This window comes from Antrostomus carolinensis, unplaced genomic scaffold (assembly GCF_000700745.2).
Source record: "Antrostomus carolinensis isolate BGI_N321 unplaced genomic scaffold, ASM70074v2 scaffold650, whole genome shotgun sequence".
Taxonomy (NCBI): domain Eukaryota; kingdom Metazoa; phylum Chordata; class Aves; order Caprimulgiformes; family Caprimulgidae; genus Antrostomus; species Antrostomus carolinensis.
Genome location: NW_010288837.1, coordinates 45,887 through 72,476, shown reverse-complemented (window position 1 = coordinate 72,476; position 26,590 = coordinate 45,887). Strand labels below are relative to the sequence as shown.

General features: G+C 36.3%; 1 protein-coding gene across 1 annotated transcript in view; it reads left to right on the top strand.

Annotated features, from left to right (window-relative positions):
• The window catches only part of RBPJ (recombination signal binding protein for immunoglobulin kappa J region), a 36,219-nt gene extending 10,114 nt beyond the window's left edge, over positions 1-26,105 (top strand). The window contains exons 2-11 of the mRNA XM_010167681.2: positions 185-223; positions 3,677-3,772; positions 12,350-12,515; positions 13,863-14,037; positions 15,575-15,712; positions 15,927-16,039; positions 18,128-18,268; positions 23,123-23,278; positions 24,041-24,144; positions 24,949-26,105. Coding sequence (XP_010165983.2) covers positions 185-223; positions 3,677-3,772; positions 12,350-12,515; positions 13,863-14,037; positions 15,575-15,712; positions 15,927-16,039; positions 18,128-18,268; positions 23,123-23,278; positions 24,041-24,144; positions 24,949-25,264 — 1,444 coding nt within the window. The 3' untranslated portion in view covers positions 25,265-26,105. The remainder of the gene's footprint in view (positions 1-184; positions 224-3,676; positions 3,773-12,349; positions 12,516-13,862; positions 14,038-15,574; positions 15,713-15,926; positions 16,040-18,127; positions 18,269-23,122; positions 23,279-24,040; positions 24,145-24,948) is intronic.
• The last annotated feature ends 485 nt before the right edge of the window (positions 26,106-26,590 follow it).

Genomic DNA, 26,590 nt, shown 5'->3' with positions numbered 1-26,590 from the left:
TCTGCTATTGTAGGAAAAGCTGTTTTGCAAGGAGGTGGTTGAAAGTTTAGTAGTACCCTACCTAGGAAATTACAAAGGCACTAAATTCCAGTACATTTTCAAAAATTGTAAAATTGGGATAGTATTTCACTGTAAAACTTTGACTAACCACTGTTATTTTAAATTATTAACATTCTTTTTTCAGGAAATTTGGAGAGCGACCTCAACCAAAACGGCTCACCAGGTAAGCATTAAAGAAATTATGTTTTTAACAATATTCTGAAGTTGCCTTTTTCATTTTCAGAAGGATTCCCAAGTTTAAAAATTGTGACTTGCTAATCCTAGAATTTTAAATATCAAAGCTTTTCAATTTAGTTTATGGAATCAGTGTCCAGAAGTAAAATCTTGAACAGTGAGTAGCTTGTTTTTGATATGATACTCAAAATACCTTTTTAGAAATTGTATTGACTTCACATATTGGTTATTTTAGATTATTCAGTAGGATGTGAAGCTGCATAGTTTTAAGTCACCAGGAATGAGCTGGATTTACTTTCTTGGGTAGAAGTGTCTTGTGAATTCATGTAAAATAACACTTTCTACTGCCAAAATTCAACTGTTATGTTACTGCTGTCATGCAGCAAGTAAGAGCAAAATGAACACAGTGGTGTCAAGGCGTGATCTTAAACAATTTTTGTTGAAACCTAAGCAGTCAGAGAGAACACCAAATAGGCTCATCAAATCAGTCCATTCTGAAAAGTGCTGAGAGTGCCTGGAGTACCGTGCCTGATTTGCTCTTGGTCTGCCGGGGAAGTATTTATACTAGAAGCTGTTGAGTATTCACCATTTTTTTTTTTTTTTTTCAAAGTGTTGTGACACAGTCTACGCAAATATTTATTATTCTGTGCCACAAACTGTGCTGATTATAAGTAGCTACTGAGTTTAAAATTCACTGTTTCCTTGAAGTACAAAAGATGTGCAACTTTTTACTAGCTTTGTGTGGTACCAGTGCTGTATAAAGACATGGAAACTCATTGTCACTCCGGTCTACTTCTGTTTTGAATGAAATGATGATGCCTTATGTAAAGCACCGGGTGAGGGGGAGCATTTACATTTGTATTGGGGATACCCATCTCACTGCATTTCTGGATAAGCTTCAGGTTAGCTTGTGTCATTGTTAAACTTCATTTCAATGCAAAATTGATTTGTACTGACTTGTAAGTAATTGAACAAACCTGTTAGCCTATGTATTTTCAGTGATATTTAAAAATACTGAGTTTTAACTAATGAACTGTGTTCCATCTTGGGCATCAACTCCTGTTGGTGTCACCCTGAAGTTACTGGTAGAATTTATCTTACATGATTTAAAAAGAACAACAAAAATAAGAATATTCAGCGTAAGATCTTTTAACTAAGTTGTCTATTAACTATAGTGACTCTTAAATTTTATGTGTAGGATTTTAGCTACTAGATGTGCCAGGTCCTCTTTCCTGTGAGTACAGGGTAGGCATCTGGGAACTGCTCTCCATCCTCCAAAGCAGTGTCCTGTAAACCTTTTCTATACTGATAGAGGCTGGAAAAAAGCAACCTAATGTTTTTTTCTTTGAAGAGAAAAATGCTGAAATGGAAAAACTGTCACACAAATTTTTAAGAGTATGGTTTATGTAGTGCTAAAAGATGTATCTGTAAACCCTTGAAGGCATTTAGTTCAATTATTGGAAAGTTATTCTGCTTTTTTGTCTAAAGGCAAGTCCTGTTTGTCCAATAATCTGTTTGCTGTTGTGCAAGCTCCAGTGAAACATCACTACTTTGTTGATACTGTGCTACTCGTTTTTAGATGTAAACTATAATAGTACCACCTTCATGGAGAGTTTTAACATTTAATAATGAAAAAAGTCATGCCGGAATTGCAATAGTTATCCGTTTTCTTTATCAGTGAGAGGGGCTGGAGGCGAACATTCCTGGTTCTCCTAGGACCTTGGATTATACAAGTCCACTGTAGCAAGAGACCAGTAGAAAAGGCAGAATTTCTTCCTCATGCAATACTAAATAAACGTTAGATAGCACCTAGCATCTTTGTGTGTGGGTTGCTGGTTTTGAGTGGTTTTTTAATAGTAGTCAAGTCAAAAGTTTTTAGTGTGACAGATGTTCTTAATTTAGTGTGACAGTACTCTAAATGGAGTATTTCAAATTCTCAGATAAGTTTTTTTAAACCACTTAAATAGAGCTAATATATATCATAATGAAATGTATAATAATAATTTCACAGTGAATTATGTTTTGTGGTTTAAAATATATTCTTAAACAGTGCTTGTAAATAAAGTAAGTCTTTATGCTTTGAGACAGTTCTTCCATCTGTGCTTCTATGGACTTCTATGAATTTTACCAATGTCAAATATAAATAGATCAAGTTAGTCCAAATTTAAGAGTAATTCAAGTCTTTTTCTCTGCTTTTATATCCTGCTATTTACACAGAAAATCTAGCACACTGATCACTGTTATGCAGGCATGACAAACGCAAGAATTTACAAAACATTAGAAAAAACTAGATTATTGTTGTTCACCACCACTCCACCCCACCCCCCAATCTACTTGCTTTCCTCTTTGAAACTATATGTGGGGATTTCTTTTGGAAAAGGTCTTGCCAACAAAATACTGCTTTTTATCTGCCATCTTTTCTCACTGGAAATGTTGGTTTTCTAGACCTGTCCAAAAGGAGTTGTATAGTTGGATGCAGTTCACAACCAACCAACCAACCAAAAAAAAAAAAACAACCCCAAAATCCCTGTTCTGTAGGGTTTCATCTCTTCATATAACTTCCTGTTAAATTCATAATTTGTTTCTTTGGTTGATGACTTTGAAAGTGAGTGCATTGGTGGTCATTCAACCTGCAAAAGCTCCTCCAGGGACTTAAAAGTGTTCCTGTCAGCACTGCGACAGAGCTAAACCCTAGAGTGTTGAATTTGGCATGTTGCTTGATGAACAGTTAGATTATTACAGAGAAGAATGATAGGATGTATTGTTCTCTTACTTCTCTCAAGGAGTTGCTGTTGTGTTCAGGGCAATTATAGCTTTTATATGATGTCTGTCATTACAGTGATGATGAATGATAGAAAATCTAATTTATTTTTTTTACTTGACTATGCAGGAAGTAGAAGCTTTCCCTAGAAAATTAGATGAAACCATAAGCTGAAGAATTTAACTTTTTCTTAGTATCTTCACAGCCAAAATAAAACTTTTATATAAACATTGCATTGATTTAGTTAATAGCTTAAACAATGTTTCAGAACAATTTGTCATTATCATGAGAGACTAAATTGGTTAAGGAGACAATATTGAATTAATAAAGTATGTTCTATAAAAATAGTTGTGGTGTGATGCTTTGTAAAATTGGGCTTTGAACGTGGTGTAGTGATTGGCCTTGGTATGATTTTGTACCACAAGCATTTCTTTTTCTGGAAAATGTAGTAATTGTAAATGACCATAGACTCCCTGCTGCTAGCTTCATGTAAGATAGCTGCTTCTTTTTGCTGTGTAATTTTCTTAAAAACCAAAACAAACGTATCTTGACCCTATTAATGGTTGCCTTTTTTGAATGTCAGGTTTTTGGTTTTTTGGTCCTAAAGTTGTCTTTTGATTATTATAATTATAAACAAAACCAAAAGGTCTTTCAAAGCTTATTTTGTCTTTTAATTTTTAGGGAAGCAATGCGAAATTACCTAAAGGAGCGAGGTGATCAAACAGTGCTAATACTCCATGCGAAAGTTGCGCAGAAATCGTATGGAAATGAAAAAAGGTAAGTCTCTGTTCTTCCCTGGCTTCCCTCTACAGCTCCCAGCTAGGGAAACTCTGGTGTGTGGTACAATACAGAATTCTTCAGATTGCATTAGAGTCTGAAGAAATGCAAAACAAAATGTTCTCATAAATCATTTAATTATGTAACAAATACTGCAAACCTGTGGCATTCAGTGTAGTGGTGCCTGTTTCTACCAACAGATTCTTTATCTGTGGGTGAAGTTTTTCTTCCATTGAACTAAAATGGCTCTAATTTTAAACCTTCCATCTTAAGCCTGGAGTAAACAAGATGATTAATGGTGACTATTTGTAGAGGAGATTTTCCTGAGTAATTTCACATTAATATGAAAGGGAAATTGCTAGCCTCAGTAAGATACTTTTTTGAATCAGATCTGTAATAGCTTTAAAAAGAATGACAAGTCAGTCATAACCATATTTATGATAAACATTCTTGTAAAAATCAATACAGTACAAGTTACAATAATAGGTAGTTTTCTGAGGGACAGAATCTACAGGAAGGTGTGAGGATGAATGCTTTTTGGGCAAAGGTGAATTTCCTGCAGATTTCTCTATGTGGTGTTTTTATTGCATGACTAGTAGAAGCAAATACAATGGTCTGTCATATGCAGATTTCTAGTTCTCTCATGATAAAATAGAATTTACTTTAAATATAAATGATACTTTTCTACCTTAAATTTCACTAAAATAAACAATGCAGTATTTAGTTAGTTTTCAGATATTTTGTAGTATTAATATTTGTTCACCACAAAAGACCACATTTTCAACTTATTAGTGGTTTTGAAGTTTTAACCTTTCTTTTGCCACTGTTGTGTAAGTCTCTTACATCATCATGGCTTTTTTTTACAGATTTCTGAGTTTTGAGATTTTAACATTTATGTATGAAAGTGTTAGAAAACAGGAATGTTAGAATTAAGCCTGAAAAGTTCTTGGTTCATTGCTACCAATCTAAATCACACTTCCTGATGTCTGTGAATCAGAGATGCAGACTGTATTTTCAACTGTTCTTCAGTATTCTGTGCCTGGGTACTTGTCTTTCAATATGTAGCGTCTTTTCTGTTAGCCAGTGTCTCAAGTCCTTTCCTTTGGGCTGTGTTCAGGTTCTGCAGCTCCATGGAAGTGTTTACTCAAAGTGCTTTTAGATCTTTCTGAAATTCTTGATGAGAATCAAATGGGAAGTCAGTGAAAGAGGAAGGAGGAAGGGCACAGAAGCAGACAAGTATGCGGTGTGTCTGCTATGTAACTATACAGCTCCCTCGCTCACTGCCACGCTTAAATGCAAAAGGGTTGCAATGCAAGGCCTTGCTAGCAGTAAATGATAACTTTAACCCTTTGCAGCACCCTCAACAGCCAAAAAGATTTATCATGATGATATAGAGCTCAGATTGTATTGTCATTCAGGAGTTGCATAGTTAACTTGTCACTGCAGATGAGTTAAACATATTACTCCCAAAAAATGAGAGGTGTGCCTGCAGACATGACTTTCTAAACAGTGTGTTTGTAACTTCAGCCAGTTTGTTCTCCTGGGGCCAGAGCCGTTCATGAGGGCAGAAACAAAGCTGTCCTGTGTATTATTTTGGAGAACAAAATGCATCAAAAGAAGGGAGAAAATAAAAAGATAAAATAATGTAATTTTGTTTATTAGAAGTTCCATGACTGTTTGGAAAACTTACATGGGTTTTCTGGAAAATACAGGGCAAAGGTTCAAATTGTTTGCTGACAGTTTCTGAAAACCCCTATGTGCATTTCATAGCATTGCCATAAATTCCTGTTGCCTTAGAAATACATGTATACTTCACTTGATGCTGTGAAGTTCGCTGTGGCACATACATTACTTAAGTACTGGTAATGTTCAGTAAGCTAGTTACTGGTTTCTCACTGGTTGAAATGATTGCTAATTGGAATTAGGCATTCTTTTACCACTTCAGATTTTGTGAGGTACAGTTTAGTTACCTGTCTCAGCACAACTGCATTTCTTTGTGCAAGATATCTCAGATTCACCTCTTTAAAAATGGAAGCATGTCAAATGTGTAGAGAATTTCAGAGTTTGCAGAAGACAACTAGGAATGAAGATGGTAGGATGTTTGTTATAAAATAGTATCATTATTGCCATTCTGATATGGGTCTGAAATGAAAGTTCAGAAAACATTCTGAGATTTTATTTTTTAGTTCAAATATTTTAGTTTTTCCTCTTACCTTTTAACGTACCATTTAGAGTGTCTGTGGCTCTATTCTGCTAGTTCCCAGGCTGTTAGCATCAGTAATGGTGTCCTGTTGTTATCAACATAAAGAAAAATGCCAGTTATTAAATCCTTGGATCCATGTGTGCCTTTAGTACTTAGTGAAACTGAGTGATGAATTAGCTGCTTTCTTTTTTTTTTTTTTGGGGGGGGGGGGGGTGTCATGTTTTTTTAATTGCTTCTGTTTTATTCATAGTAGAACGTGCCCTGTGGTTCTTCATATTGCTGGACTGAGCAAAATTAGTAAAGGTTTAAGGCTGCTTTATGCAATTGGTCAATCAAGTTTTTGCCATTTTTATATTAAATACCATTTCTGAAGTGAGTTGTTTTGCATGCATCTACTTTATAGGCAGAAGCCTATTTTATACCTGTTTTATGGAGAAATTTAATGTTTTCCATGGGACCTCATTATGGCATGGATATAATCTGGTTTATTTTTGCTCCATAAAGACTAAGTTAAATTGTACTCTTTGTAACTAAGAATTCAAGTTACAAAAGGAATTACTTCTTAAATTTGACATGTTTTTTAAGTAAATATAGAACCTAAAAAAACCCCTAAACAAACTTCCACCTTTTGTTCAGTCTTAAACCTTGTTTGTTGTGAGGTAATGGAAAATATTTATCATTAATAAACTTTGCATAATTAAAAGGTTAGCACTGTAACTACCTCTCAGTGTTTTGATGAGGCATAGTAGATGGTGGAATACTGTGTTGAAAACTGACTGGAGATGGCACAGATCTCATGTAGTGCTGTTGGCTTTAAATAAGCCTCACAAAAACACAGTTCCAGGTTGTTGCCACACAGATGGAGACTTTCTGGATTATTTTGACAGTATTTTTGATACTTGTTCCTAAATAACAGTAATGAAAGGAGGCTTCTTTCTTTTTTGAGTGGACTGTTCTTACCAGCTTGCTCTTTCCAAAGTCAATGTTGTTTAGTTTAACAAAGAAACCAGGAGGTAAGAAGCTCAGGGATGGACTTTAGTTGAATTTAAGACTTTTTGCCTCATGGTTCCTGTTGGATGGTTGTCATCTTTCAAAGGCATTCAGCTGATAGAGACTCAGGTGATGTTTAGTCCTGATGAGCGTGGGTGTTTGGCTTGTGCTTCTTGTATTTTTTTCCATATTTACCATTCACTGACACTTCTTTCTTCAGAGTCTGAACAGCGTGAACATTTAACAGTTTAAAGGAGTTGAAGTGTTTTGGATTCCAAGATGTAGTTCATCAAAGACTGTAAGCCAGATTGGTATTTGTGGGTTACATGCTGTTCTGAGTTTAAACATTATCACTACTTGATTAGACTGAGAATGGTCGAGCTGTATCTTGTTTTATGGCTGTTAGTGAAGGAGCTCTTGTAATTTCTACTCAAATACTTCCCTTCACCAGACTGAGAGTGCTTGCCCTCTGGCTAATGCTGTTATTGAGAGCATAGCCTTTTCCAGAGCTTACTGCACAGCTCCACTACTTCATCCTTAGTGCTCTAGCACCTAATGATTTTTCTTTTTTTCTTTTTTCTTTTTTTTTTTTTTTTTAATTCTTTAGTGGATATTGTTAGTTCTTTCAGCTCCTAAGAAGGAAAGAAGACTGCTGAGTAGTTTTATGCTCAGAACAATTCAGGTAATTGACAAACACACCTCCTGCCTTGACCAACTCGGAATTGACCAACATGTACAAAGGAGAAACTTCCTCCTAATGTCACTGTGAACATAAAGAAAACCAGCTGGTAGACTGGTTTTCTAAACCTCTAAAGACTTCTGTGAGATGAACACAGGGATGACTGGGAGGATTTGAAAAGATCACTGAGTGCATCAGAACTAGGTAGCAATGACATGAGCTGGTTTTGTTTTGCTTTCTACCCCTTGCTTCCTGGCAGGTTCAGTTAGGGTAGCTTCTCTGCTTGAAGTACCATGTTTTCTTTGTATTGATTGACCTGAATTGATTGAAGGAATATTGTTCTCTCCTTCAATAATTGTCTGATTTAAAACAATATTGTAGATGCCAAACATTCAACCTGTTCCACTTTCTGTTGTAGTCAAGAGTCTGAAACCACTAGAAATTATCTTGTTCTTCCCTCCAAGTCATTTGGAATAAAGGGGAGCATCATTAGACAAATCTCAACTTGGTTTTCTTGCCATGGAAAATGTTCAGTTCCCAGTTGGTTTGATGGGAGAGATCTGTCAGAACAGATGAGTAACATCTTGCTTCTGTTTGCTGTACTGAGTTACTGAGCCTGGGGTCTAACATGAGGCTGATAATACTGTAGTCTTTCCTCACTTGAGTGGCCCATGAAATTGCAGTGTAAGAAGGCACTGTGGGGATACCCTTTACTTTTTGGAGGTTGATCCTCTGACCTTTCCTGGCTAGTATCACACCCAGTGTTAGCTTCACTTAAAACTGCCCATCGTCTTAATTAAACTGATCACAAATTCTTGGAAGATGCATAGGAGGAGCACCACAGAAGAGAGCCTCTTCTGAGAAACTAGGAGTCTACAACAAAATGTTGAAGAGATATGGTAGATACATGAAGCATTTGCAGAGACCTGGTATCCTACAGTGCTACCCTGGTTCAGTCACTGGGCTTTATATCAGCAAGTATGAAGCACTGAACCTGCATCTCATCATGCAGCTCTAACAAGTGTGGAATAGGTTTTGTCCAGGAAGATATTCCTGGTTGTTATACTTCCAGTAATGAAAGAGCTGACAGGGTTGATCCCTAACAGAGCTTGTGTTTTTTAGATCAAGTTGTTAGGTGTTTATCTCACAGAAGAATGTCCCATGTTGTTTTTCTGCTCATTCAGCAAGGAATTGCCAGTCTGCTCATGGCAGAGAGAAGAGGTATTGAGAGAATATGTTTATAAATCCAGTGAGGAAATTACATCCTACATGATTTTCCACCATTACTTCTTGTACTGAAAATTCTGAACAAGCTCAGGAGAAACACACAACTGCCTTTCCCTCCAACATAATTTTCTTTTTACTATAGGTCAGATTAATAATTCAGAAGAATTTTTACCTCCTACTCAGTCATGCTTTAGTTTTGAAAAACTAAAGAAAAAAAAAATATGTAGGCCCTGTAAATCAAAGGTCAAAGGAAGAGTATTTTCATTTGTTCCACTGAACATTGTCCTACCTTATTTCCCATCAGTAATACTGGAAATTACTTTACCTAAATTACTTTACTTAGTTTAGGGAGGTGATTTTCTCTTTTCCTCTTTATAATTATCTGAAAGCCAGTCTCACACATAAACATTTACATTCCTATTTACATTGGAAATATTTTATTAATGAGAGAACCTGTTTCCAGTAGTTATTTTATACATATCAAAGACATTTTAATCCTCTGTGAAAATTAGAAATATGAGGATACTCATGGTTTACTCACACTATATTGGATAAAAAAAATTTATAGTTGATCTCTTCTATCCATGAGTTCCTGGGTTTGTAAATGTGAAGTAAAAAGCCCCCAGACTGTACTTGTCTGTATCTGAAGGGTGAGTAAAAGGCTGACACATAAGAAAACCCATTCAAATTATCAATGTCCAGACTCTTTCTTCTTGTTTGATACTTTTAAGCAAACTTAAAATTGTTTCAGCTTCAGATTTTTTCTTTGTTCAGTAAGTGATAGTTTTCCAAGGTTTTTCTCTCAGTTCTTATTTAAGAAGAGTGCTTAAATTGTTGTAGCTTGTTTTCTCTTCATCAATGGGTTAAAATTTGTTTCTTATGGGTCTTCATTGCCATCTAGTGGCCATAGTTATTCAAAGGACTTGGCTTAAAATAAAGCTGACATGAAAAAGCATATGAAAAAAGTTTGGGATGTTTTTCTTGTGTTCTGACCAGTAGGATAAATACCAAAGAGTACCTGAGGAAGAAAGGTAGATGTGATGTTTCCTTTATGGTGTTATACCTACTTGGAATACAAGGGGTTTGGTTTCTTTTTTGCAAAGCATTGTTCTGTTAATAGAGGTCGATATTGACTTTTTCGTCTGTGTATAATTCTTTATTGGAAATAGCTTATAATTGTTGTGAAAAAAATAGTGGGATACATCCATTAGCACTGTATACATATTAACACTGAAAGGATCTTGTATTATCATTTGAGTTTAAGTGTTCAGAAGCTGACTAGATATGTGGCGTGCTTTTTCTGAGTTTGTTTCCAAAAGATCAACTCTTCAATAAGTGCATCTCTTACTTGAAATTTCTTTCCCCCCAAATTACATTTCCTAACCTTGGAGTTAGTTCATAACCCCCATTTGAAAAGCATGGTTCATAGAGGTCCACCGTTGTGTTTCCCTTCTCTGGGATGGCAAAGTGGAGTAGGCCTTCTAAGGAGTACTCGGGCATGATCATTGCCCTTGCTTGACCCCTTACAAGTCTAAGAAAAATGTGACTCTCTCTTATTTTCTTGCTTCCTTCCCACTGACATACATATATATATATATCTGTGTATATCTATATATAGATATTTATTTAAATATGATCACAATTGTCTACATAGAAATTTTCTCAGTGTAATGTTAAAACTGTTATTTCTTGCTTTGTTTTGGTTTTCTGTTTTTCTAAACCAGTAAACAACTTTGCTGAAAGTTGCAGCAACCAGTAGATAAACCTCAGAATAGATTTTTAGCAACAATTATGTATTTACTTCTAGATGTGGGGTGGTATGGGGCATGTAAATTAGATTGGTCATGTAGAAAGTAAATATACACCTTGTACTTTAATATGAATTTTATGATCTTAGCCATTGTCGTTGTACTATCTCCCGCACAAACATAAGTCCTCTTAAGATCGTTTTTCCTTCGGGGTAAAGAAGCATTTGAGGGAAATTAGTTCATGCCATCTCTGCTGTTTGAAGTAAGTGCAATGGGAAAGTAGGAAATGCATCTCTGGTTTTGAGATCAAAAATTTGTAGTGGGAAGGGGAGGGTTTAGTTGGCATGTAACAGAAACTTACGGTGTTCTTAAATGTACCCCTACTGCATCCTTCAGATATTCATGACGAAAGCTGGAACAGAGGTCAGGTGGCAGAAGTTAAGAAGCGAAAGGCATAATAGCAAGCAAAAAGGAGATAGATACATAGTGTGTGCTGTTTGGTAACACTTATTACTGCTTATTCTTTCTATTCATGGCTACTTTCAAATTTCAGAACTTCTGTGCTTACAGCAATAAAATTACAAAAGCCCATTCTAATGTCAGATAACTATAAATTTCAGCTTTGTGATTCATGGCTGGGCTGGTGGAACTATTCTCTTGTGCTGCTACTGCAAAAGTGTTATGTTTTATTTTTGAGGTAGTTTATTGTGTAGTTTCTCAAGTTGACAGTTCCATCGGGAAACATCTGCTTTGCAAATTGACAAGTTTCTGCCTGTTGCCTTGCTTCTCTCTGTTCTGCATTTTCAATTGGAAGAAAAAAAAATTCCCGAGCTTTCATATGACCCATAAGTAACCCGAAGAATAAAATACAAACAGTTAAAACTGATGCAATAAGCACATGAAAAAAAAGTTAAACTTTAAATAGTTTACTTCTACAAGTAGCTTTCTGTTAATTCATAATTCTCTATTTATCAAAATTTCTATGGTTCAGAACAGTGTGAAGGCAATATAAGGAGCAAGTAATTGTTATGATAAGTCTTTGCTGAAATGGATTATCATAATGGAGGAAATATAGCTTATGTTTCTATTTTTTTAGAATTATTATGTTTAAAAATCTGTAGGAGCAGTTTCACAAACTAATGTAACAGGCTTCTCAAACCTGCAGATCTTTTGATGTCACATAGCAAGCTACTTTCTACAAATGATGAAGATGTAAAATTGTCTATTCCATTTAAAAACTGAAAAAAGAATAGACTCCCTCCTTGCTAATGATGAAACACTAAGTGTTTAGGAATTGTAGTCAGCAGTTGTCCATTGAATTAGTTTGTGGAACTGTTCTGTGTGTATTAATCGCTGCATGATGTTAAGCATCTGCAAAAGCAAAACACTGTCATCACTTACAAAGCCTTTTTACTTTGAGAATCTCTTCTTTGTAAGGGTAGAATTTATTTTTTTTATTTTTTTTTTAAATAGAGGTGCAAGCTGTTACCTATCATATATTGGACTGGAAAGATACTCGGTGACAGTGCATCTGATGCTGGTTGTCCTTGCTTTTTCTGTGTTTCTGATTTGCATTTTAGAAAACCTTCAAGGCAAATTAAGAGCGTGCATGTATAAACTCGAATGCAAAGTGTAAATGGGCTGAGAACGCTTTGGATACACAACAGTTACTGTCTCAAGAATTTTCTTGAAAGCTGTGTGTAATCTCATAATGCATTTTTCATTTTCAGGTTCTTTTGTCCCCCTCCATGTGTGTATCTTATGGGAAGTGGATGGAAGAAAAAAAAAGAGCAAATGGAACGAGATGGTTGCACTGAACAAGAGTCACAACCTTGCGCCTTCATTGGAATAGGAAACAGTGACCAAGAAATGCAGCAACTGAACTTGGAAGGAAAGGTAGGAAAAACAGAAATAAACCACTCAGATTACTGCAAAGGATATTATAGCTACCTGGTGCATATGATAGCTACCTGGTGCATATTTCGAGGAATACCTTTGCTTATTTTTTATAACTTCTGTTACACTGTAGCAGATATTACATAAGTGATTTTTTTAAAAAATCCCTTACAAATGTGTTGGACGATCAAATAGGTGGATTTAGTTCATGGGGTCATAGCAGGGTACTAACCTTTCACAGAAATCACAGAATGTCAGGGATTGGAAGGGACCTCGAAAGATCATCTAGTCCAATCCCCCTGCCGGAGCAGGAACCTAAATGAGATCACACAGGAAGGCGTCCAGGCGGGTCTTGAATGTCTCCAGAGAAGGAGACTCCACAACCTCCCTGGGCAGCCTGTTCCAGGGCTCCGTCACCCTCACTGTAAAGAAGTTCCTTCTGAAGTTTAAGCAGAACCTCCGCTGTTCCAGTTTACACCCATTGCCCCTTGTCCTACCATTGGGCATCACTGAGAAGAGCCTGGCTCCATCCTCATGACATTCGCCCTTAACATATTTTCATTTGTAGGTTGTTGATTCAGGGTCAGTAAACGGTTAGGTTATTTGGTAGGCATCAATGGTTAACTGAAGTAAGGTTTCTGGCCTAAACTCTGTCTCTCTTCCTGGCTTACATGAATTGATCATCTCCTCAGGGAAGTATCTGAACAAGATCTGGCGCTGAAAGTGGTCTTTAAGTCCCTTTGCATAAAAATACAATTAAAATAGCATCTTAATAAATGTAGTAGATTTTTTTGTACAATTATATAAATTGCTACAAGATTTTAAAAAAAAATTGTGATGTCTTAAACAGTTGGAATAGAACTGGCAGCATGTGAGTGCTCAGTTTAGCTGGTAGTTCAATTAATCAGTGTTTTATAGCTACCTAGTATTTCCAGCACAGTCTACTTAAAATTGCTTCATATGTTGCTGAATAGGAAAAGAATAATAAAAGTTTTTTGAGATTTTTTTTTTTCTTGTTAGCTCCTTTTGTCACCTAATGTAAACATTTAGCCAAAAGTAGCTTTCTAGCACTTCAAATCCCAATCATCTCCCATCCTTTCAAGAAAAGTTTGGCTCAACACATTTTCTGCACAGGTAGCCTCTTGTGCAAGTGCAGTGTACTGCCCGTGTGGTTGTACTCAAACATAATATTTAGTGGTGTTTCCCATATTAGTTGGAAAAAGCAGTTTCTGATCTGTTTTAGAAACTATTGCATCAGTTTTCCTATTTTGTTCATAATTAAAAATACATGGTCTCTTGAACTGGCTTGACTTGAAAGAAGAAACAACAGTGTGTTTTCACCTACAGAATTATTGCACTGCCAAAACATTATACATATCAGACTCAGACAAAAGAAAGCACTTCATGTTATCGGTAAAAATGTTCTATGGCAATAGTGATGACATCGGTGTGTTCCTCAGTAAACGGATTAAAGTCATCTCCAAACCTTCTAAAAAGAAACAGTCACTGAAAAATGCAGACTGTAAGTATTTTACAGTTCTTTTCTTTATGTAGCAATGCATTTTGCTTCCTAGTTTTTTCCTTATGTATTCTGAGGTCTGACTATAAAGTAAATACAAGGAAATTTTCAATGTCTGTTTTTTCTAATGTATTTCATAACTGTACACATCAATGTGTTTTAAAGTATTCCAGTATAGATAGGTTACACTGTTAGTTTTATGCAGTCACAGTTAATTATTTATTAAATATAGAAAGCTTCCCCAAAAAAGCCTTTATTCCGAGGAGTGAATCCTTGTAGACAAATGCATAAAGGACGCTCTGTGTACCTCAGCTTTCTAAGCTGTTGGATCTCTTAAGCTGCCATGGTCTGGTGCTGGTTTTGATCAATATCAAAGAGATAGCTTTCAGATTGTGATAAATGAGCAGCATAGTGTTATCCAAGCTGCACTTTGTCACATCACAGCCACCTTCTTACTGTCTCATGCCATTTTCATGTTGTTTTTACTTTCAGTATCTTTTGCATGGTTCCTTTAAAGTAATTGGTTAAGAAATCTGTATGGTGGTATTTCACCCAGATTTATTTGCTTACCATGTTTTTTGACTAGTTATCTCTGGTGCTAATGTATAACTGGCAGCATTTTTGCTTTTCCTCCAAAGTTTTTGCCTGCATACCACTGGCGCACCTCAAGAGATGCCCTTTTTTTTTTTGTTTGTTTGTTTGTTTTTCTCTCTCTCTTCACTAGTGCTTTAAAAGGCTCTTCCATCTGTGTTGGGCTGGAACCCATTCACCTATGGAATGTGGATCTCGGGGCCGCTAGCTTGCCACATGACTAAAGGCAATCTGTTGCTGTGCAGTTCACACCCGTGGGCTCAGAGTATGCGCTGTTGACTTTGTATTCAGACAGATAGTTTTGATGGACAGTGAATGTGAACCAAGCATTCTTCGATAGTAAATATGAACCAAGTAGAAGAAACACATGCCCGTTTTGATGGCAAAATGTTAGTTGCTGATTTTTTATAGGGAAGCAGACTTAGCATTTCTGTCTCTTGAATGATAAGTGCAGATCTGAGAAAATTTCAAGTTGCATGGTTACAATTTTACATAGTTATGTCTGTCTTCCTTTCAACTGATTATGATTTGTAAGAATAATTTTTCTTTCTACTTCAAATATACTTCAAATGACCACTAAAAGTTGTCTTAAGTACTTCACAAGGGCAAACTGAAGCTTCTGCTCAAATAATCAGTTGCTGGAGAACTGTGAACAGAAGGACTTTTCAGCTGATGAGCACTGGCCTACTTGGCTAAGTGGCAAAATTATGTGAACTAGCATGCCTTTGGAGAACAGCCATGATGTATTTTATCCTACTACTTGTAATTTTGTGATTATTTTTGGTCTGTCACAAATATAAATATTTTCTAAATTAACCAATAGTTGAGAATTATTTCAATGATTTAGAGTAAAATTAACTGATGAATACTGGATTTGTGACTTTTTATTTCTTTTCTATGTAATAATTAAATAATTTTATAATCTGAAGTCTGTATGTGTTCCTTGCAGTATGTATTGCGTCAGGGACAAAAGTGGCACTATTTAATAGACTTCGATCCCAAACAGTTAGCACCAGATATTTGCACGTAGAAGGTGGTAATTTCCATGCCAGTTCACAACAGTGGGGAGCATTTTACATTCACCTCTGTAAGTAAAAGTGAAGCAATGTATTTTTTACCTCCCTCCCTCCATCCCCACAAAAAGAAGTCCTGCATTTTGTCCTCTGTATTAATTGCCCATATGCAGATTTGTTTTGTTACTGAGCATATATTTGATGTGTAATAGTGTGATGTTAAATGTTCCTCCTACTGAGGAAAACAGTAATTAAAACAAATATTGTGAAAATTCCTGTTTCGTACAGTGGATGATGATGAATCGGAAGGAGAAGAATTCACAGTGAGAGACGGCTACATTCATTATGGGCAGACTGTCAAACTTGTATGCTCAGTTACTGGCATGGCACTCCCAAGACTGGTACAGTTTAATTTCTCCAATGCTGTAATTAATTTGTAGATGGCTACTTAGTGTAATTGCATAGTTGGGTTTGCATTGTTTACAATTTTTGGCTTTGTGTGTTTCTTTTTGGTAATACGTGTTTTATATGGAAAATGGCATTCATTTTAATAAAAGCATAGTTTTATATCTGCAGATTAATTCTGTAAGGAAAGAACAGCTTGTAAAATATGCATAGAGAATTTTTCAGAATTCAAGCCTGCCAAAGTAGGTTAATCTGCAAGCTGTCCTTACGAAAATGTCTATTTTAAAACAGTAATGTGGGTCCCAGTGTAACAAAATACTTTAAATATTGATATTGAATAGATGAACAAAGTCTTTACAGCCAGTAGGACTATTCCATTTGTTGAGTTTAGCACAGCTTTAAAACTGCTCTGCTGATTTGACTCTAAAAGCATTTATGTGTACTTCTGACGGTACACGGTTAAACTGATATCAGCTTGCAAAAGCATTTTGGATATTTATTTAATACTGTCTGTTTTAAGTATGGAACATTGGAAATGCCTTTGGAATAACTTTTTTTAGAAAGAGACAATTTCGACTCTTGTCCATGTCACAGATACAAAATTAACTACAACCAGTTAAGCTTTGGTAACCAAAAAAATTATTTTATTGCTTGATACGCAGTAATAGATTTTGTAAATAAATGTAAATATTATTATAGCAGTGTTTTCCTCCTGTTTTTTGCACTTAATGCCAGTCTAAGTGGAATTTTATGGGACTGATAATAAACAGTGCTTCATACGAGATCATCTGTGAAATTGTGGTTTGTCAGCCCGTTATGAATTTTGTAAAAGGCTTTGCTAATTCCACTTTTAACTAGAAACAATTTTTAGAATGCACCAATGTAAAACCAACCTTCTCTGCAGGCAGATAGATCTTCTTTTTTTTAAAAAAAAATCACATAATTTGACAGAAAAATCCCAACTTGGTTACTGCTGCTCTGGTTCAGTGCACGTGAAATTCAGTAAGAGGATCTTACTTTATTTATGGGCTTCATGTTATTATTTTCTTATTGCTAGAAAGAGCTGCCATCATTTATGATTCCAGAAACGTTACTTGTGGGTAGAAATACATTGAAACAAGTTAGGCTAAAAGTTCCTGTTTTGTTTACTATTGGGAATACGTCATGCTGCCTTACAAGATTGATAGAAGGTGATGTGGTTAAAAAGCAACTTGCAGACATTTTACAGGTTAATGCAAAGAACTTAAAAAGACCCCAAGTTAACTTTGAAACTTATATTGCTAATAATGCCATTTATTATCATTAGAAATCCCAGAGGACATGGTTGGCTTTCTGATTGCCGCCTTAGAAATCTTCAAGCACTTTGTCTGCTGCTTCTGCTGATATTGCATAAAATTAAACCTTTTTCTAGAAGTTGAGTTAAAATTCCAAGCTACAGATTTCCACCGTCTGTAAGGGAATAACTTTTTTAATTTTTAAAAATAAATTATTATAATGCCTCTGAATTAAGTCAGCAGATATTTTTTTCACTGAACCGCCAGGTATAAGGAACAATTGTTCTTTGCAGTTGTCTTTAATATTTAATGACCAACTATTGTTAAGATATGCTATGATTGTTGTCTTTGCAAAACTGTACTTAAGGACATCTCAATACCTTTAAAGTAAATCATTATTTTCAACTGTTCTCATTCAGCAACCAGTCTGCCACAGAACATTGTGGATGCTATCCATGGTGGAAACTTCTGTAGAAATCTATTAATACTTGACCTACTGCTCTTTTGTACCAGGAAATTGAACAAAAGTAGATTTTACTGAAGCTTCAAGTTTTTTCCCCACTCTTATAGCAAAAAAGATAAAACATATATGCATACAGCCCATTGAAGCTGTAGTACTGTCACTTCAATGTTGTGTTCCCATTTCAAAAGCATTGAGAATTATGAATCTAACGTTGGTATTTAAACAGAAGGCATAGACATTAAAAAAACCCAAACTTTTCACTTCCTTTATTAACAGTACAAATGTAATCTCCAGTGTAACGAGTTACAAAAATTGTCCTAAATATGTGTATGATTTTTCATTCACAGATAATTCGAAAAGTAGATAAACAAACAGCGTTATTGGATGCAGATGATCCAGTGTCACAGCTCCATAAATGTGCGTTTTACCTTAAAGACACTGAGAGAATGTACTTGTGCCTTTCCCAGGAGAGAATAATCCAATTTCAAGTGAGTTGTTGGAAACTATTTCAACAGATGAGAAACATGATTGCGAAGTTTTCCCAAATATTCCCAAAATATGTATGAATGCCAGTTTTGCGGTTGGGTTTGAATGTGAGTCTAATATTTTGTTTTGAAAAAACAAAGGATGGAAAGCAACAACCTTTACTGGTCCCTTTCCGAATCTGTTTCTTTCCTTATAGCTTCTTCCATGTCTATCTAGACAACAAATTCTATTTTTTGCAATGGAAGGAATGGAAACACACTAGGAACTTCTACATGCAGTCGTGATACTGCAGCTTAACATGTTGACATGCACCAGTGGAGTTGCACCACTTACCTGTGTGTCCATTTCTAGATTGCAGCAAATAGGAAATGATACAGTTCATGATAGTCTTATTGCATGGTGAACTTAGCAGAGTTGCACTGTATTGCTCTTGGCTAAGAGCATAAACATAGACAGCTGTGGCAGTTGACCACAGTAATTTGTAAAGCCACAGAAATTTGATTTGTCTGTAAAGAATGCAGCTGTCTCAGTCTTCAAGTATTTCTTTCTCCAGCAGGTGGAGAAGAATATCCCTAGCAAGTTATTGTAGCAGGAATGAACCCCTAAGGAGAGCTGTAAAAAAACCAAAAAAACCCCAAAAAACCACAGTGTACAATTGTTCTGACAGTTTATACAATATGCTAACAAATTGTGCTTTTAGCCTTGTCTATATTGGCATGCTTTTAGGATACTTTCAGCATGGTACTTCCCATCAGAGTAACAAGACTGTGACCAAGTTCAAGCCTAACTAAGTATTGCAATTTTCTTTAGAGATCCAGGGCAGCTCAAATAGCAAAAGATGTTGAGAGGTAATGCTGTGCTCCAGGAAGATGGCCACTCAGGAAAGACTCAGGACTTCCTTAGGAAAACAGCTGTAGCCTCTTGAGTAAGAAAGGTAGAGGTAGGAAAGGGGGAAGCTAACTTTTTAAAGATTTCCCTTAATTTAAAGGAAGAAGAACTGGTAAAAGCTCAGTTACCTTCTATCCTGAATTGGGACAATGGAAAGGGAATATGAGAAGCTTTGTTCATATTTCAGGAAACATATTAATTACTTGTGGCTCAGAAGGGACTAGATCTATTGGTGCTACCCAGAGCACGTAGCAGAGATATGTCTATCAGTATACTTTCTTGTAAATGAGAATGGACCTTCATCAACAAGAGAAAGCTATGAAATGGGAATTGTAATAACTCAGGATCAGCCTTGCTATTTTATCTTCCTCAAAGTACTTTATGGGAGGGGCTGAATGAAGAAGCAGCTCCTGCTTCTCTGACAGCTGCCTTAGTTCAACATCCTGGAATTGCCTGTGGGACTACCAGAACATCCTGCTGCTCTGCTCTTTCTGTGGTTCTCATGGAGCCCAGTCTGATAAGAACTCTGAACTTTCCACATGGACAGGGCTTAGATAAAAGGACAACCCACTATTCTGAATTCTTTTAGTGGAGTAGGTACCTGCTGCTTCTACTTCTGGAATAAAATCTTTTAATTTGCACATCAGACTGTTATGATGCTTTGGTAAGTGAAATCACTATGGGAGATAAAGTCTCTCTACCAGTGGCAGGAGAGAAATTCCATTTTGTCTGTTTTTTTCCTTTGGACTAGAAGACCAAGACCAGAGAAGCAGTCATGTGTAGCATCTTTCACCTGCCTGCTCTTAAGCATTTACTGTTGAATACAGTTCCTATAATAGAAGCCTAGACAGGCTGTGGTCACTGTGGGGAAAACAAACAAAAAAACCCACAAATAAACCCAAACTTTAGGGTGACAGATCTCTCTTGGGCGAATGGAAATAACCCAATATAGAGACCTTAGAGGCTTAAAGCAGAGGGGCTGTAAAAAGTCAGTAAGTCAGCATGAACCTACAAAAACCTTGAAATTCAGTTGCTGAAGTACCTGCCAGATCTCTCTAGAGCTGTCTGCATATTCTGGAAAATACAGAAAGAACACAAATAATGCCTTACTGGATCAGAGCACAGTCCATATCTATATCTAACAGTAGCAGTAGGAGATAGTGCTTACAGGAAGCAGACAGACCTGGTCGCTTTATGCAGTCCAGTGCAGTTGTGCTCCACCAGCATCCACTCTTCTTGTGTTAAGGGTTGTCAAAAGCTGCATCCCTGACTCTCTCTTTTAGTATCATTTTGTAGATGTGTAGTCCATCAGTCTGATTCCTTTTGAATGTGTACTGATGCTCTTTTTTTCTGCAGTATTCTATGGCAGAAAGTTCAAGAGGTTTCCTATCTTCTGTGCAGTAAACTTTTGCTGTATTTGTTTTGAGTGATCTAATAGTTTTTATGAGTGATTCCTAGTTCCAGTTTTGCAGGATTTAGTGAGCAACAGTTCTGCATTCATCTTACCCATCAACATCTTATTTTCTTCTCTCCAAATTGGAAAGTCGCAGTCTTTTCAATTTTTTCACATAAGGTCAGCAGCTCCTTGTTGATTTTAGTTGACCGTTCTGTACCTTCTCTTTTTTTCACTGTGGCTTTGTTAGATGAGGAGACCAGAACTGCACATGGTATTCCAGAATTAGGTAAACAGAGGATTTACACTGGAAAAATAATTCCTGGTACCTTATTTTCGGTATTTTTTTGTGCTGGTGTCCAGCTTGCAACTGCCACTGTGCGTTGAGCTGGTGATTTCAAGAAACTCTGTGGTGACTCCAGGATCCTGAGTTGTAACTACCAGTTCCAAGTTCAGTATTTTATGGCCATATTTCACATAATTTTTCTTTAGAAACCTCACTTTTATCTAAATTGAAGCTCATTATCACTTTTTTGCCCTTTGTGTTCATTTTGATGTCCTTCTGGATGTAAAATCCGTGCAATTGTAACAGCATTTAACGACCTGAAAAGCTTAGGATCATGCATAAGTTTGCAGATTTTACTTTACCAGCACATTGATGAGGACGTCGAATAAAACTGATGGCAGCACCAGTTGGGAAGGGGACTGCACTGTTGGCTTTTGTGCATTTTGAAAGGAAAATGACTGTTAAGTTCTACCTTATGCTTTTTGCTTCCCTTTAATTAGCTTTCTATTAAAATAAAAACCCCACAACTTTTTCTAATCCATTATAATTTTATTTCTTTAATAACCTTTGATATAGAGCTTTCTTTAGATTTTTTTCAGGGGAGGCATTAGTGATGTTAGTGATATAGTTGTTTGGGTTTTTTTAAATCCAAATATATTATATTCCTTTGATTCCTTTTGTGTGTGTCCTTGTGTTTGACAGTTCTTGGGAAGTTCTGTCCTTTATCCATTAATGTTATGCAAGTGTTTGTTTCCCATCCTGTCTCCATGTGAAGCCAGTCAATACATGAGGTACTAAGCATGGTGTTAAGGCATTTCAATCTTCCAGTGCCACCTGTTGAGGAAGTTTAGTCATAAAAGGAAAGGAAAGAGGTGGGGTGAAGAGTGCCTGGAGGTAAACTGCTGTATTTGCAAGTGACAAGGAAGAATGCTTCTCTAGAAGAGGAATCATAATTTGTCAAGGATTTCTCTGACAGAAAGAGTAATGTGTTCATGAAATGATTCTTGATGTACCAGGGCTTTCAGAACAAACTCTGTGGCATTTGTCTTCCACTTTGTTTAGCAGATCTGAAGAAGCCAGTCAGGGATCTTGTACAGACTCATTCATTTTTTATATCCATGGTTTTATTTGTCATGAGTTAAAGTACCTCAATCCATACCAAAAGGAATTGTAGTCAACCTGTAGGAAAAATGTCATGCATCAGAATAGTATACAACAGTTCCTCTTTTGAATTTAGAAGCTCCATGTGCTTCTAATAAAAAATCGCTTGGGTCTTGAGCTTGGAAAGGTCTGTAGTTGTTATCCCTGTTGCACGATTCCCTTGCAAGCTGTTTTCAGTGCTTTTTTACATGGTATTAGAATAAAGCGTCCACATGAGAATGCAGCTTTGATCTTAACTTCCTTTCATCTGAACTGGTAAATTTGTGCTAATTGAAGTTTATCTAACAGTTTTGAAGAGTAAAGGTTATGATTACACACACAGTTATCCTTAAAGTTTAATGGAAGATAACAGAATTTAGGTATTAAAATTAGAATTTGAGTCCCACTTTTTTCTGTGCCTGTGTTTAACCTATACAATTTCCTTATTGGTTGCTAGATGATGAAATTGTTCAGAGAGGCTTTTGTTGCCATAAAAAATAGTAGTCAGTGTATTTTCTATCTAAGCATAGATAGAAATGTATGTATACTAATTTGGAAATATTTAGTAATATTTACAAGGAGACAGTGAAAGTTTCTAATTTGCAAGGTTGTAATTGCAGTTTCTCTCCCATGTCTTTGCACAAACACTGAAATACAAGCTTGTGTTTTCCATCATTTTCTGGATGGTGAAGAACTCTAAAAAAGAAAAAAAAATTATTGGCCAGATATAAATAGTAACTAATGAAAATCCCGCTTCAATCTGCAGCTATTTTAATAACTTTAAACATTAATAAAGCAAAATATATTTTAAGGTAGCTACTTGTAGTTGCTGTGTTTTGTTGGTTAGTGGCTATTGAATAACATTAAAACTTTGAAAGCTGAACTAAAATAAAACCCAATGATAAAACAGAAAGTTGGAAAGGTGACAGTATCATAGGTGAGAGTTACAGTGTTCTCACAAGTTTTAGTTTTCTACTAGTTTTGCTGAGTTGTATGTGACTGTTTTTCTAGGTCACTTTGTTAGAAGAAAAACGTGAAGAAACATCTTTTTGAAATAATAGACGTTGTTACTGGCTGAGTTGTTTGCCAAATCATAGAGCTAAAAAACCAGTCTACAGGTCGGATTTAAAACTTCTCTTTCTTTGTAAGGCCACTCCATGCCCAAAAGAACCAAATAAAGAAATGATTAATGATGGAGCTTCTTGGACAATCATTAGCACAGATAAAGCAGAATACACATTTTATGAGGGGATGGGACCCGTCCATGCTCCCGTGACACCTGTGCCTGTTGTAGAAAGTCTTCAGGTAAGGTTTTTATTTTTGGTTGGTTGGTTGTTTTTTTCTTTAATAAACTCTTTTATGTGAAGTTATTTTTGTCATACTCATTTAACCTTCATGGTACTTTTGTGGAATGCTGTAGGAAAACTTTCTTACTAGCTTTATACATAGAAAAATTATGTTGCAGTAACTTTTCTTACTTACATTTCAGAATACATGAGCCTTTATGTCACAGGAATATTATTAATATTGTTGTATACATTAAGAATTTTACTTCTTAAAATACTGTGGTAGTGATATCCTTAAGACTTCTACTGCTGTTTGATTATTTAGAAATTTATTTTGGCTCTTAAAACAGCCAATTATAGATCAAGGAGAGCCAGACTGAAACCTTAAGAAAGGTTTCAGTGGAAAAGCTTGAAGCTCTCCTAACACGTTCTCTGCAAGATTCTTTGTTTTCAAAGCTTTGTTGACTTCTGTTCTAAGTGGCCACTGTCAAAACTTAGGAGATCCTTCAGGATGTCAAATTAATTGGCAGTATCTTTTAAATGTGTTACTTCTTTACGGTTCAGTTGTGTAGATGTGTTTCCTTCAGTTTTATCCAGCTGATGGAAACAGCACTATTTACAGGTCTTGTATGCGTGTGAAGAATTTTTTCTGGTGGGTTTTATTGTTTTTGGTTGGTGGCTTGTTTTTGGTGTTTTTTTTTTTTTGAGAGGGAGGTGTTTGCTTTTATTAACACATGGGGTTTTTCGTGGATTTTCTTTTTTCTATTCACTCCCTTTCCAGCTGAATGGTGGCGGGGATGTAGCAATGTTGGAACTTACAGGACAGAACTTCACTCCAAATTTACGTGTCTGGTTTGGGGATGTGGAAGCTGAAACCATGTACAGGTGCAGTATTTCCTACTACTTTTATGGTGATAAAATGTTATTGGATGCTTTGAAGAGTGTATGTTCACATATTTACGCTCAAGTGTATACTTTCTGCCCTGCAGAAAGGGATCTGGGAGTGCTGGTTGACAAGCTGGCTCAATATGAGCCAGCAGTGTGCCCTGGCAGCCAAGAGGGCAACCCACATCCAGCTGGTCAAAAAAGGTGATTATCCCACCATATTTAACGTTGGTGTAGCCTCACCTGGAGTGCTGTGTGCAGTTCTGGGCCCCACAATTTAAAAATGTTATGAGGGTACTTGAATGTGTCCAGAGGAGGACAACAAAGCTGGTGAAGGCCTGAAAGGAATGTCATATGAGGAGCAGCTGAGGAGTCTGGGTTTGTCTAGTTTGGAGAAAAGGAGGCTGAGGGGCAACCTCATGGCTCTCTACGGCTTCCTGAGGAGGGGAAGTGGAGAGGGAGGTGCTGATCTCTTCTCCCTGGGATCCAGTGACAGGACACATGGGGATGATTCAAAGATGCATCGGGGATGTTTAGATGAGACTTTAGGAAGCATTTCTTTACAGAGAGGGTGGTCAGATGCTGGAGCAAGCCTCCTAGGGAGGCAGTTGATGCCCCAAGCCTGTCAGTGTTTAAGAGGCATTTGGACAATGCCCTCAACAATGTGCTTTAACTTCTGGTCAGCCCTGGTCAGGCAGTTGGACTAGATGATCGTTGTAGGTGCCTTCCAACAAAACTATTCTGTTCTGTTCTATTCTTTAAGCTTAAGTTTTATTATTCTCACTTGACTCTCCTGTTTTTCAGATGTGCAGAGAGCATGCTATGTGTTGTTCCAGACATTTCTGCGTTTCGAGAGGGTTGGAGGTGGGTCCGTCAGCCAGTCCAGGTTCCAGTAACTTTGGTCCGTAACGATGGCATAATATACTCCACCAGCCTTACCTTTACATACACACCGGAACCAGGGCCGCGACCACACTGCAGCGCTGCTGGAGCAATCCTCAGAGCCAACTCAAGCCTCATGGCTTCCAGTGAAACTAACACAAACAGCGAGGGAAGTTACACAAACGTCAGCACAAATCCAACCAATGTCACATCATCTACAGCAACTGTAGTTTCCTAACTACTGTTGTTTGTCTGGACTTTAACTGACTTTTAAGTGCTACGTTCAAGAGAACTGAACAATTTTTGTGGTTTCATGGGAAAACACCTTTCCATTTTAGGTTATATTATTTGAACCTTGTTACCTGCAAGTGCTGATCTTAAATATAGAAGCCACAATAAAAAAAAAAACAAAAACCAACATCCGAAACATAAGAACTTTATCAAAAATCTATTTTTCAGCTGTTTTTTTTAATGGGCAAGAAACAAAAAATGTGGCTGGGATACATGTTGAGCAAACTAGAAAACATGAACACAACATAGTTTTTATGGACCAAGGAACTTGTATAAGCTTTAGTATAAAAGGTACATTTTCACCATACCTTTTTTGTATCACAACATATAGTACACTTTTGTTACCAAATAGTTTATATTTTTTTTTTCCTCTGAGCTTTTGCTCTGAAGTATATTCAGGTTCCAAGCCTGACCATGCTTGTATAATCTAATTACCATACTCTTCCAGTTTTAAAAAATATATATATTTTTGGTCTGTGGCTGGAACTGTTCCTTTTTTTAAACTGAAGTCTTGTGACTTTTTATGAACTGAAATTGTTTTTATTTCAGCAAGTAGAACCTTGTAAAGGCCAGCATATTTTTTTTAAGATTATATGAAGTCTGTGCAAAAGCTTTAAAAAATGCCTCTGCCTTGCCTGCAATACATGCAATGTATGTTAACTTTAGTGCTCTGTTTTCAGTCATTGTTAATAGTTACTTCTGTTCTCCTTTTTTAAATATGTATTTATAGTGATAATTCATGAGGTTCTAACATTACATGAGTTTTTTTAAAGTGGGATCTCAAGCAGTCATATTAATGATTGTTCATGTCACAGGCATACGTTGTGTTTTTGAAGGGTTGTTACTGGGTTACTCCCCCTCTTCCTTGCTCAGTCATGTTGCATCTGAAAATGTTTCAGGATCTGTTCAGGTTTTTCTAATCTTGTACATAATTTGTATTAAGTGTAATTTAAATGTTTTATTTCTAAAGTGGAATGTTCCCAATAACTTCATTTGGCAGCATGTCTTCTATCTTGTTGGCATGTAACTAAAATACCATGAGAAGTATGTGCTACAAATGGGATTGGTAGGTGATGCCCTTCATCACTTGAGAATCACAAGAAGCATGTTTTTCTTCATACTGTTCAGTAAATTAGGCCAGACTTTGGTGTAACACTTGTATTGAGAACGTGCTTTCATTGTGGAGTGATCATACCATAATAACTAGAAGTAAATTTCGTTACATAGAAATGGGCAAATAGAAAATCGTAAAAGCACTATGAAGATGTCAACT